At 45.3% G+C, this 14,017-nt stretch overlaps 1 protein-coding gene across 2 annotated transcripts in view; it reads right to left on the bottom strand.

Annotated features, from left to right (window-relative positions):
* Positions 1-6,021: 6,021 nt before the first annotated feature.
* JADE3 (jade family PHD finger 3) overlaps positions 6,022-14,017 on the bottom strand; it is a 71,965-nt gene continuing 63,969 nt past the window's right edge. For both annotated transcript variants that reach the window (XM_075427450.1, XM_075427452.1), the window contains 2 exons: positions 10,921-11,038; positions 6,022-9,411 (listed from right to left, as the gene is read on the bottom strand). In XM_075427450.1, coding sequence (XP_075283565.1) covers positions 8,519-9,411; positions 10,921-11,038 — 1,011 coding nt within the window. In that variant the 3' untranslated portion in view covers positions 6,022-8,518. The remainder of the gene's footprint in view (positions 9,412-10,920; positions 11,039-14,017) is intronic.

Raw genomic sequence — 14,017 nt, 5'->3', positions numbered from 1 at the left:
CAGAGGTGCCCATATCCTACTGCTGCCTCCGAGCAGCACGCGAAGGGAGTCTGTCAGGCCCTCTCCACAGCTGGGTGAGGTGCAGCCGAGAGCAGGGACCATGCCAAGGGCACTGAAGCCCAGAGAGCCACTGCCTCAGCGTAAGCCTGCCCGGCTGCTATGCCCATCAGGGCGCCCACAGCGAGCATCTGGGAATGCAGCGCTAGCAGATCGTACCACATTTTAGGAGGGGGGCGAGGGACACATGACACAAAACCACCCAACACCAAGCAAGAGCAGAGGCAGAAGATCAGTGACTGCAATCAGTTGGCTGGAAAGCAAGAGTTGGCGCTAGCATGCACTTGTTTTCAGCCAAGCATAGTTTGTGGGATTGGTTTGTGTGTCCGGATTAAGATTTTATTTGTTAGTAAACAACAGGCAGGTCCAGGAGGGATCAAACTGCTGAGAAGTCTCAACTGTTTACTAGTCTGGATGATCACAGTTGTGTATTTAAATGCTCATACAGTTCAAATATTTGCCAAAGCATGCCATCTCCCTGCTGTCGCGAATGAGTGGTTTGGTCACTTAAATGATCACTCAAAGGTTTTGCAAGAAAAGATTTCACTGAAAATTTAGAAAATGTGATCTTACAAAGTTCATTGGCAAGGTTTACTCTTACTTATCAAATGAATAGAATACAAAAATCAAAGGGAGTTTTGAGTGGAAAATGATTTATACAGAGTCAAAGAAAAGTGTATGGGGTAAGGGAGAGCCTCCCGTTGAGTCACCAGGTTCGGACTGGACCCCCTTGCTTTCTAAACTCCTTCTCAGAGAGGAGCCTGGGTGCGGCTGGATCTAGACCTGGCCTTAGACCACAATGGTTTATGTCTAAGGGATACGTTTAGCAGCAATTCATGGTGTGTTCACAGTCTGAGGAGCGAAAGAATCACAGGGATTTAGCAGCTGTTAATCACTGGTTAACTCAGCATTTACAGAGCAATTAGAAAGAATTTGCTATTACAATCACAGTAACAGAATATTATGTTTTTAATTGATTCACACACACATGCAATCATAAAAATTCCCCTTGAGTTCATCGAAATACTCACTTCAAACAAAATGATTTCTCAGCAAGCAAAGGTTGAGTTTCAAGATCAGCCCGGATAGTTCACGAGTTACTCTGAGAGGCGTCCCACTCTGAGAGGCGTCCCACTCAGAGGCAGTTACTGGGCGCAGCCCACTGCGGACCAGAAGAGCCCAAAGGGCCTTCTTTGGTACTGCTGTTTATAGTGTCTCAAGATGGTTGACTTTAAGCATCAGTAATTTTCCATCCTGGTCGCAATCCACATGATGCAGTTCTGATATTAAGACAGAAACTATACAATTCCAGTACCTCCCAGACTGTACAGTTCCAACATTCACCAGGCAGGTGTGGCTCCAGGCATTGGGAATTTCAGGCGCGGTCAGGGAGCGCCTGATCGGCCCAACTCGCTGCTCTTGTACAAAGACAAGGAAAGTGCCAAGTCATCCCGATTCACTGCTCACCAGCTAACTATTCCTGCAGTGCAAGCAAGAATACAGTGTTGGCTGGTTCTGGGACTGCCAGGTGGGGGGGGGGGGGGGGGGGACAGGACAGGGGGGACACTGCACCACCACACCTGCCTTGCAAACATCTCCTTGGGAGAAGGTAACATGAGGGTGTTAAACAGAAGACTTGTGCCCACAGATTAATTTATATGTTACATCAAGTCTAACACCCGTTGCTTTCACACTGTCATGGAAGTTAATGCAGAATGGATTACGAATCTCAAAGGGGGAATCTTTTCTAAAAAGGATTGCACCATATTACTGTGAAGTCATATTGAAGCATTTAGCCTTAAAAGTCCAGTTTCCCTCATGGAACTCGCAACAGTACCCTCTACTTACTACAGCTTATTACAGAGACTTCTTTTGCCATCAGTTCTTACATACCGTCTGCAGTCTCATGAAAAAGCATCTCACACCTAAGAACACAGCGCTAGAAGCAGACACGTTATGTGACCCTTCCCAGTGCAAGGCAGCTTCTCAAACATCTCACAAACACCCCTCACACTGTCACATGTGCACCTCCAACTTCTCTGCCACGGGAGCACCTGCAAGTGCTAGTTCCCGCCACCCTACGCTGCCTCACAAAGTCCAGTCTGTGCCCTTCCAGCTCTCCGCTCCGCAGAGCAGCTGGGGAACTGGGCGCTGCAGAAAGGGCAAGCGTTCTTCAGTGGAGAGCGGCCAAGACATTTTTCATTAGTGCCTTACTCTTCTGCTCTTTGGACCCCACGTGATCCAGATTTGCATTTTGCTTGCCTCAGGATAAAAAAAGGAGAGCATTGATATGTGCTACGGCAGCTGCAAAATTATAGCCACAACGGAGGCTGCACAAGGGAGCCAGGACTGCAGTGAAAGGCAGCATCTTTCATTCAAGCAGCTGATTTAGCAACAGTGCTTTCAGTGTTTGCGGCTTTCAGGCACACAAGCCCTTCTTCAGGCCCAAATCAGAAGCAACTTCAAATTAACTGCAGGTTTGGGGTGACTGCTTCTGAGCTTAATTCAGCATATTCAACCAGACAGTTTGAGAGAAGTCTGTTTTCTGTATTAGCCGTTCATAACAAGTGTAGACTGCGACTTGCTTATGGATATCCCGCATCACCTGGCTCATCCAGCTTTAAGCCCCTGGCTCCCTTAAACCAGGAGAGACAGCTGGCTTGTTGTAGGAGGAATAATCCAAAGGGAGAGGGTAAAGCAATGCCCCTGCTCCATTTCAGAGGAGATAGCAGAACAATGGCTGAGCCATCAGTTTTGAAGCAGGGGAAGTGTTTTGGTCAGGCTCCATTCAACCAGATGCAAATGAAGCCTAAAATGCCAAAGAGGCCAGGGCAGGGGTTCCCAAACACCTCAGCACCACCCTTCTGAGATAAGAAAGATGGAGCTACAAAGGAATGCAGCTAGACATCTTGGTTTCAGGTGAAGTGGGTGGGCTAGTTCAGCGATCCCCCCCCACTCTCCCGATATCTCATTCCCTCACTAGGGCCTGCACTTCCAAAGGTATAATCAGAGCCATTTTCCCAAATGGCATGTAACACATTTTCTTTTTATAGGTGCTACTCCAGTGGACTCCTTGTTGTTCTCCAAACCACAAAAAATAAGAACGGTGGCATATCTTGATGTCGGTCACAAGCTCCAGGGCTTTTGGATGACCAGAAGATTTCTTGAAGGCATCTTCCTTTACATGTTGCTGTTGTGCTAGGTTTTAAATTCTTCCACAGGACACTGGCCCACCAATTTGGCCAGCAGAACATCTCTGGAGCTGTTACAGAACTCTGTCAAAATAACCCCTTTCTCCCTGCCTTGCCCAGTGCTCTTCCCCAGGATGAGGGCGGGTGCGGCAGCACCTGGGGAAAAACAACAGAAAGCAGGGGGAAAAAAACGTCTTGAGGAGGGTTAAGTTAAAAGAAACTGTAAAGGTGTCATTACAGAGCCTACCCGGAGATTCAAACACAATGTGTCAGATAAGGCAGCCTAGGCGAGGCAGATACCCAGCTCCAGGGCTTCTGAGAAGGCAGTGGGGTGGCAGGGAGGGTCTGCCCAGCCTGAAACAAAGGAAGAATCCCAGTGAAAGGGCAGGGCAAGGTGGATCCAGGAGGTTGTCCCAGCCAAAAGCAGCCTATTGGAGAAAGACAAAGATTATCTGGAAGCTGTACTCACAGAGGTAGGGAAACTAATGGGCAAACACCTAAGGCTGCTTCTCCTTGCCCAGCAATGTAGTCACTCACACAAACTTTTCCAAGCTGTCTGCAGAGGGGTTAGCTGGAAGAACAGAAAAAGGCATGTGCATCTGTGATTTCCAAACAACTTATCCAACTGCTACGTAACATTTTGTTTCAGAAAGCTGTGCTTGCCATCACTTTAAATCCACTTCTGCCACATCGCGGTTGACAGACGCACTGACTTGGTTAGGAGTGGAGCCCGGGAGCCTTCATCCCAGGATGGTCTCTTGCTGAGAGAGGGCATGCCGCAGAACTGCACCTCAAGAGGGGCAAAAGCCTGTTCAGCCATGAAACTGGCGTAAAGAAAGGTTCAGGAGCAGCAGCAAGACAGGCATCGCTCCTGAAACCAGAACCCAGAACTCTGCAAGTCCTCACTCCTGCCTGAAGAAGCCGCATTACGGCACTCCATTGTTTTCCATCTCTGCCCTTCCCCAATATTTTTCCCTTGCATGCCAAGCTCCCAGGTTGCGCAAACAGCTTCCTTTTGCTCATTAATTCACATCAAGAGCGTGTTTTCCCAATAGCTGTGTCAATTCCCTGCAGTGCTAAACCTTCACAAGTACTGGGATCATCAAAATTCAACACAATCAAAGCAACTGGTTCCACTGGATTATCTCTGCAGCTGAGGGAGGCAGGCTGTGAACACTTGGTAACACTCGGTCCCTCCCAGGTACCAGGTACACGACACGTGTCTGCAGCACAGCCTGTGTGCCTAGGCCTAGTCATCAGCGAGGTACCACATCAAAATCAAGTGAACGAATCAGGCTTATTTTGAATAGTTAAATGTTTGTAATTCCCCCTTCTGTGGTTTGGGATTCATGGTACAAAGAAAACATTCTGCAAATGACATAGGCAAGGTATAGCCAAGAAACACTTCTCTTCGGACAAAGGCATAAGTGCAGAAACGATGGTGCTGGGAAATGCCGCGCAGCCCCTGTTAGCGCTTGTGAGAGCTTGGCCCCAGTTACCGTCAACAAGTAACCACACTCACTTATTTGTAAAGACCCTACAAACCAACAGCAGCTGTTCCTAAAATAACGGGGATACCAGTTTCCTTCCTTGGCCCCGTCTTTCCCACATCCCAGCCAGAAGCAGACTGTACTTGTGGAGGGAATGGGAGGCCGCCAGTCAGAAAGTCACAGAAAGGAAGTCTGTTGCTGGAATCCACCACAAGAACGCCTTTGAGGGAAGGAGGAATCCTGGTCCTGAAAAACAGCTGACAATCCATCACTTACTGCTGCTCCTAGTACTGATTTTTCCTTCTCTTCTGTATGCAACTTTACTGCCTTTTTCCTTTTACTTTTTTCCCTTCCTGTTTTCTTTTCAGCCAAGGGCCTTGTTGCTCCATTTCACCCAACCCACCTCCAGCTCTGCTCCCAGCCTGCCGGGGGCCACCTGCCCACACGCCGGGCCACAGCACCTTGGCTGCTCGGCTCACGGCTTGCTCTGCCGCTGCCCGACCCGCCGCCAGCATTGCAAATCCCCAGTCCCTCCTGAACCCTGCCAGCTGCCAAGCCAACCAGAACGGCTGGGATGCCGTCGGATCGGTTGTGCAGCTCCACCTGCTCCTTCCTCTCCATCTTCCTCCTCGGTTTTGCCTGCTCCCTGTTCCGGCACAGCTCTGGAGCAGCTCCTCTCTGCCAGCAAGGTGCATTGCAGCACCGGCCTGTGGGAGCAGGGGGAACTACAGCGACAGGTCACGCAGAACCGACCTAAAACATCGACCTAGGAACTTGCTTGCACAGAGCTGTCCTTCGCACGCAGGCGGCAAAGCTGGCTGCTGTCTCCATTTGTGCCTGGGCGCAAGCGTACACGAAGAGGGATGGGACGCGAGGCCTGGCTACGGCTCTTCCTCTGTAACTTAATTTGTCGAACTAGGGAAAAACAGTCACACTAAGGCACAAGCAAATATATTAAAAAGCGAGGCCAGAGCAGCAAATGGTCTGTTACATTTGCTCAGCTAGGCAGAAACAGAAGCCAGGCTTGGACCATTTGCTATACACAGCAAATTAAGTGTTCAGCAACTCTGTTTTGGGAGGCTGAAGGGGGAAAGGTTTTCCTTGACACTTCAACTTGTTAAAGTATCGCCAAGTCTGCAGAAATAATTTACTCCTGGACGCAGTACTGCTGTTAGACTGATCAGTTTAACGACCTGCCAGACACAGAGGGTAAAGCCCTGAATAAATCACAACAAATGAAAATACTGTTAGCAGTTTCATAATTTAATGAAAAAGTACTTGTAAAAAGGGGACATCTGAAAAAGACCGAGTCCATCTTGGAAAATTGAATATATATATATATATTTATATATATAAAACAAAATGCAAAAACAAAAAAAATTGACAAATAAGGTTAAGAGGTAATACTTCAAACAGTTAGCCACCGAACACACAATAAAAACTAGCAAATGCACTTTGGGGACAATACTTGAGAACTACATAACCAAGGGCTCCTTCATAAATCTATTAAAATTGTGTAAAAACTAGCAAAACCATTGCCCAGACTGGAAACAACTGAATTAACAACCCCAGAAGAGCAGAAACGCTGAGTTTTGCTGAAGCACCATTTTCCCTCCCTTCTCATAGGCTTCCGGCCACAAAATTAACAGGAACACTTTACTGACCTCCCAGGTAAGTGCTCCCAATACAAGCTCCATAAAATTTCGTGACCAGCGAGAGAGGATAACTAATAAATATCGAAGGAGAACTAAGAGAATCAGAACTGGAATACAAATGAACAGACATTTGTTTACTTATTCTGAATGACCCATGGCTTAGAACACAAAGCATTTCCCGTTAAAATAAAATATGTAGAAACCTAAAATGCTACTGCATATTTACACCAAAAGAAATAATTTTGAAGATACAGCTCTAGAAAGATCAATTACACAAATATACATAAAATCAAGAAGTGGAAAAAAAAAAAAGTTGCATGAAGCAAACAGAGCAGAATTGCGAAGTATACTTTTTATTTCACTGCTGAAAAGTCCTCCAGCCCCTGACCTGCTAGTTCTATTGCAACTAGGGAGATTCCAAAGTTTAAAACAAAACTAAAAATGTCGTTGCCATTTCCCAAGCTAAAAGCAATAAATTAAGATTATGGAGAAAACCAGGTGGTTGTTTGGATTCTGCATAGTCATCTTCACGCTGGGTGGGAAACGCCTTTTGCTTCTAGACAAAATGATCCCTCAACAGAAAGGAGCCATATGAGGTGTTCTATACAACCTACGGCCCAGTTCAGCCAGTGATATGGGGATAGAGGATGTTGCGTATTTACGAAATGTACAGCATTTCAGAGAAAAACAGTGCAGCTACTTTGTTGATCAACACAACACCATTTGGAAAACAAGAAGTTTGTTTGCATTCAAACCAAAAAATCCTCTGTCATTGAAACAAATAGAAGAGGATTCCTTTCCCTTCTCGCTTCCTCAGTACTGGCTGAAATTTAATTGCTACTTAACAATTGCTAATTTTAAGGGACATACAAAAAAGTGTTAGTTTGGGAAACAGCAACTGATCCAGAGGTTGAAAAGCAGCTTAGTAAAATAATAGATTTTCAGCAACTAAAAAAACCATACTCCAAATGAAGACTGGCTAAAATTTTACAGACCTAGATGCCAGCAGTAAGGCTCCTACACCTGTATTCAGGCAACTAGGGTTGAAAATTTGTGCCTTCATAAAATGTTCAAAATTATTTCTAATTCAGCTTATTTTAAAAATACCAGGTACAAACACCTCTGGACATTAAATCTCAGTTTTAAGAGGAATCTGGCATCACTGGTGATTGCCTAAATTTAAGTGTCAAACAGCATTTTTCTTTGAAGTAGTACATCTACTTTTGTAAACACTATCCACAAAATTAGCCATCTGTACTTGTTAGCTGGGTAAAATATTTACAAGTGCATCCCACAACAAGCAACTATGTACAGAGGTTAAAAAAAAAAAAAAGAAGTACTAGAAGTTGTATATTTACAAAATAAGCAAATTATTGTGAAGAGAAACACAACCTTCAGCAAGAGCAGGGAACGGGGGCACGAGGTCAGCGAGTTTGGCAGGGCCAGCGACGCCCACTTCCACCCTCCGCAAGGAGCCTGTAAAGGCCACTGCAGTTCAAAGCCTCCCGCAGAAGAGGATCACCACGTAGTAGTCACTTTGGGCCTGATCCAGCAGAGCACACCGGCATGCGCTCGGAGATGTGAGCACAAACGTTCCCAGGGGAAACCAGCAGGACTTTTCACATGCCTAACTTCCTAACACATCCGCAAGTGCGCTGCTGGATCAAAGCCACACTGCGGGTGCTGTGAGAATGCAGTTTCAGTGTCTCCACCTGAAGCCTCTCACACCCCGTTAGAGCAATGCAAGGACTCCCTTAACACCTGGCCACCGCCACCACAAGATTGACATAACATGAACTTATCGCCTTGCACATAAGCTGGCAAGGGGGAAGCAGCTTCCTGAATTTACACAAGGATTAACCGTTTCGTGCTCTCCCAGATGTCACCCTCTGATACAACACATCGGTTTCCACATGACTCTGCAACAACGCAGTTAACCTTGTGAAGACTGCAAGCCAATTCACAGTTGAACGAAACTACTCTGATTTCTCTCCCCTCCCCCCATCCCCTACTGCAACTCTTCCTAATGTAGGTCCTGGACTATTTTCTGGAACCTTTTGATGCTGAGCTTTGCACTGGTACACTGGAATACATAAAGGCCGAGTTACCCCGCAGGGGCTTCTAATCACCTTTGCACTGAACTGTGAGAAATCATATTCTTTTTGTTTCTATTGTGACAATCTCTTCCAAAGTCCTTACTTGGGCTTTCTCTCTCTGAGCTACTTCGTCTTAACCTCACTTGCTCCTTGTTTTCATCACTTTCTGCTTCAGAGTCACTCAGCTCTAAGTCAGGACAGTACCCGTCGTTGTCCTGGTATGGAGCACCTTCAAGTGTCTGCTTGCTCCACAAGCGATCTTTTGTTGCAAGTCTTCTCGTTGGCTTTTCACAGCACCGGAGATCTTCTGTGGTCCTCACCAGACTGTTGGTAGCCTCTTTAAAGGACCGGCTAAAATGTTCAATGGTGGATTTTCTGAAACCGCTCTGGCTGGCCAAGTGAGCCGTGAGCATGGACTCTTGTTCATAGGGTGTCTGGCTGGAACTGTCTCTCTGGCTCACATCTCCAGCCCTGCCCATCAGACCGTTGGACTTGGCCACCAGCCTCGAGTTCTCCTGCTGCATCCGCCCGTTCCCAATGGAAGACTGTCCATGCAAAGCAGCCTGGAGCGCTAAGGGCTTCCCGGACGGCTGGCCCCGGTGATACTCTGGCATCTGTGTGGGGCCAGAATCCTTCGCCTCGCCCCGAGGCTTGCCAATCCCTGCCAGCAACCCGTTACTTCTGCTGTCGTGCTGATACCTGGAGTAAGATTTTGCTTTAATTTCAAATGATTCCTTTGACATTGGCAGGCTCCGTTTGCCGTAAACAGTGCTGTTGTTATCAGGAGAAAGTGGTCTGTTGCCAGTCTTCAGCGAGTTATTTTTGCAATCTCCTAGTGCTGATTTGGGCATTTTTAACTTTAGGGTGATCCTGGGAGGTGGGTAGAACAGTGTGTTCTCTAGTGCACTTGTCAGGGTATGGCCTACAGGAGAAAGAGATGAAGGAGCAGAATTAAAAAAGGCTTTTTTAAAAGAGGGTAATAATTTTGTTATCTGTAACAAGTTTTACAGTCCATTAGAAGGTCATTCAACAGCAAGAAGTATTTGCAAACAATTAGCGTGAAATAATTTTAGGACATTAAAGAGAAGTTGGGATAAAGAAAACTGTTCCACATTATCCACCCTTTCAGAATTTAGGTAAGCATTTTAGCATTTCCATTAAAAACAACAACGTGCCCTTTTCACAGGGCTTTAAGCCAGCTAATTGAACAAGTTTTGAGATATGATTGAAGTAGTTCCAACAAAGCTATAAAAAAGGTTCATATTCAGTTTTGGATGGAGAAAAAACAATGCTTCAAGCTGAGTTCCAATTTGGACTTCGTTCAACTCTCTGCTTTGTATTATAAGATTCTCTATGCTGTATAAGTCTTTTCACCCCAATAGATCAGTCTTTATGATATCATACACATATAGCACCACTGCAAAGTAGCTATCAAGCTATTCTAGTAAGCATTAAAAAAGCACTTGTATTTGTAAAGACATTTAGGAGACATTTCTAGTAAAATTTACACAAAACCAACGTGCTTTAGAGTACTGCTGCTTCCACAAAGTACTAGTCTGATCTAAAACAGTTCAAGAAAAACACCTTGTCAGTACTAATGAAACCTATGCATGTTTCAAGGGTAGAGAAAAAAAGGGCAAAGACTTCATCTAAATTGGTCACGAAAAAACTTGATGTGTATCTTGAAAGAACAGAGCGCGCTAAATTTCACACTGAAGAAAGAGCTGCCTTCCCTATTAAAAATAAAAAGTAATTGCACTGTGATATATACTCTTCATCTTTCCAAATGTTGTGTACCGTATTTCAAGACAGTTGCTATAAAAATGAAGGGCAGAGTGGGTTTTGGTACATCAGCAGTCCTAAGCAGCTACCATTCACTATTAAAAACCAGAGTACTTAGACCTCTTTTGAAGGAAGGAGAGTAACTGCAGACGGCAGGCTAAGAAATGCCTCTGCGCTGTTCATCAAGCATGCAAGGCAACTCGAGAACAGCAGCGATTCCTGTCAGTCACTTTCCTCTTTTGCCTGAAGGAACCAACTACTGACAGCAAGCAAAAAGACTTCTCAGCTGGAGAGCCAAGCACCAGCGCGGAGCTTGCTGCGGGGAAACAGCACCAGGAAACAGCAGCCAAGGAAACGAAAACCTAGAGATCACCACCAGCTCGTTTCTGCTATCTGGATGCCATAGCGATTGATAAGTAATAGGCATATACCAGAAACGGCCATAAAAATAAAGAAATATCCAAGTAAATATTTTAAGAGATTAAAGCGTTTTGTGTATGTTGCTACTTTTGTTGACTGTGTACTTGAAGAAAGTTTTTAAAGGCAGATTTACAATGTTAAAAATACTAAACAGGAAAATCAAGAGAACACACACATTTTCTAGTTTCAATACAGATAGGATTTGTAAATATTTTACAAATATGATTACCTGCAGCAATTTCCTGATTAATGAGCTGGACTTGCAAATTGAAGACCTGTTCATGTACTTTACTGTGAGACAACTTCAGTTTCTCTCTCCTGCTTACCATGTAGCAGAGATTTCTTACCTAACAGAGATATAACAGGAGACTTAATAGGCAATAAGAAAATAAATCTTGACATAGTTTAAAAAAAAGTGCATCAGCAACATAATTAAAACAACATTATGTGCAAAATCCTTTGGCAAAGTTCTGGTGAACACTACTGAACATATGTAACTAAGAATTAAAAAAATATTCTGGGATTTTTTTAATTGCCACTTTAATGAATGCCTTGAATATATTCTGCAAGACAGCAGAATATATCTTCACCTATAAGAACAGTGAGCGAACACAAAATTCCAGTCAAAAGAAAAGTCATTTCTACGACTTGCTTGTCTGTAAGCCTGCTTCCACTATGTATGATGCTGGAAATGTTACTGCAGGCAGTACTGCATTCTCCCACAATTTCCATGCAAAGTGTTTCATGGAATGATTCTTAACAGCTGAACTACGTTTGTTTCCCCTAAAATTATTGCAACATTATGAAGTCATACTTTTTACAAAGCTACCCAAGAGAGCCGTCCTGTTTGGACCAAAACTAACACTTAGGTCACCTCTGAAAGAACACTCTGGCTTCTTGTGCAATGTACACATTTTGGCTGACCCATTGTCCTGGTTTCAGCTGAGAGAGAGTTAATTTTCCTCCCAGTAGCTGCTGTGTTTTGGATTTAGTACCAGAAGAATGTTGATAACACTGATGTTTTCAGATGTTGGTAAGAAATCAAGAACTTTTCCCAGTCTCCTATGTTCAGCTAATGAGGAGGTCTATAAGAGCTGGGAGGGAGCAGAGCCAGGCAGCTAGCCCAAGCTGGCCAGCAGAAATGTTCCATGCCATGGGCATCATGCTCAGTTTATGAATGGGGGTTGGGGGGGGGGGGGGGGGGGCAGGAATTCCTCTTTTTCTGGAAGTTTGAACTTTTCTGTCAGTTTGGTCTTTTTTTTTTTTTTTTTCTCTCTCCTCTCGGAAGATCCACAAAATCTGCGAGTTCTGAGATTGCTGCTCGGGGACTGGCTGCAAATTGGTCATTGAGCGTTGAGAAAAACTGTATTGCGTATAGCTTGTTTTGCATATTCATTGTTGTTATTAGTATTTCCTTTGTTGTCTTATTAAACTGTTTTTATCTTAACCCACGAGTTCTACCTTTTGTCCATTCTCCTCCCCATCCCACTGACAAAGAAGAGTAGGGGTGAGCAAGTGGCTGTCTGGTGCTTAGTTGCTGGCTGACGGGTTAAACCACAGCACCTATTTAGCAGCTTATTTTCCAACTCCATGGCATCGAGTCCTGAAGTTCAACAGACCAAGTCCAAGGTTGCACACCTGTGCCAGGGCAATCTCCAGGATCAGTAAAGACTGGGGGATTTGAGAGCAGCCCTGTGGAGAAGGACTTGGGGGTACCGGTGGATGAAAAGCTGGACATGAGCCACCAATGTGCGCTCACAGCCCGGAAGGCCAACCGTATCTTGGGCTGCAGCAAAAGCAGCGTGGCCAGCAGGGCAAGGGAAGTGATTCTCTCTCTACTCTGCTCTGGTGAGAGCCCACCTGGGTTCTTGCATCCAGCTCTGGAGCCCTCAGCACAGGAGGAGGTCCTGTTGGAACAGGTCCAGAGGAGGGCCACAAAAATGTTCAGAGGGATGGAGGACATCTCCTACAAGGGCAGGCTGAGAGCACGTTCAGCCTGGAGAAGAGAAGGCTGCATGGAGACCTTATGGTGGCCTTTCAGTACCTAAAGAGGGGGGCCTATATGAAAGATGGGGAAAATATTTTTAGTAAGGCCTGCTGTGACAGGACAAGGAGTAATGGCTTTAAACTAAGGGAGGGTAGATTTAGCCTGGATATAAGGAAGACATTTTTTGCAATGAGGGTGGTAAAACACCGGAACAGATTGCCCAGAGAGGTAGTGGAGGCCCCATCCCTGGAAACATCCAAGGTCAAGTTGGACAGGGCTCTGATCAACCTAGCTGATGGAAATTTAAAAACTTAATTGAAATTGAAAAATTGAAACATTCAAGGTCTAGTTGAAGATGTCCCTGCCCATGGCAGGGGGGATGGACTAGACGAACTTTGAAGGTCCCTTCCAACCCAAACCATCCTGTGATTCTATGGTTCTATGATTCAGTTCCACATAATTCTATGTTCACTGTCTGTGTTAATAGTAATATTTCCACGTATTGTAAAGAGAACAGGAAGAGGCACTGAAAGTTCTTGATGAACACTTACAAGAGCTTTCAGAACACTGAAACAGTGTAGGGGTTGGCTGAAAGATATTTGCCAAACATACTTCAGCCAGCACTCAACTCAATCTGTTCAGAACTGGAACTGCTCTCCTCAGAAAGGAAATTCCAAGATTCCCAAATGTATTTTCATCCCAAGACATAACTGAGCAGAAAAATCTCATGGCACAGGAAGTTCAGAAACTTTGAGAAAGCCATTTCAAAGTACAAAGTATAGAATCATAGAATCATTTAGGTCGGAAAAGACCTCCAAGATCATAAAGTCCAACCATTAACCTAACACTGCCAAGTCCCACTAAACCATGTCCCTAAGTGCGACATCTACATGTCTCTTAAATACTGCCAGAGTTGGTGACTCCACCACTTCCCTGGGCAGCCTGTTCCAGTGTTTGACCACTCTTGCAGTAAAGAAGTTTCTCCTAGTAACCAGTCTAAACCTTCCCTGGTGCAACTTCAGGCCATTGCCTCTCGTCCTTTCGCTAGTTACTTGGGAGAAGAGACCAACATCCCCCTCACTACAACCTCCTTTCAAGTAGTTGTAGAGAGTGATAAGGTCTCCCCTCAGCCTCCTCTTCTCCAGACTAAACAGCCCCAGCTCCCTCAGTCGCTCCTCCTAAGACCTGTGCTCTAGACCCCTCACCAGCCTCGTTGCCCTTCTCTGGACACGCTCCAGCCCCTCAATGTCCTTGCAGTGAGGGGCCCAAAACTGAACACAGCACTCCAGATGCGGCCTCACCAGTGCCGAGTACAGGGGCACGATCACCTCCCTGTTCC

This window comes from Opisthocomus hoazin, chromosome 1, assembly GCF_030867145.1.
Source record: "Opisthocomus hoazin isolate bOpiHoa1 chromosome 1, bOpiHoa1.hap1, whole genome shotgun sequence".
NCBI lineage: Eukaryota > Metazoa > Chordata > Aves > Opisthocomiformes > Opisthocomidae > Opisthocomus > Opisthocomus hoazin.
Note: the sequence above shows the minus strand (reverse complement) of the source record. Positions and strands in the feature narration are given on the sequence as shown.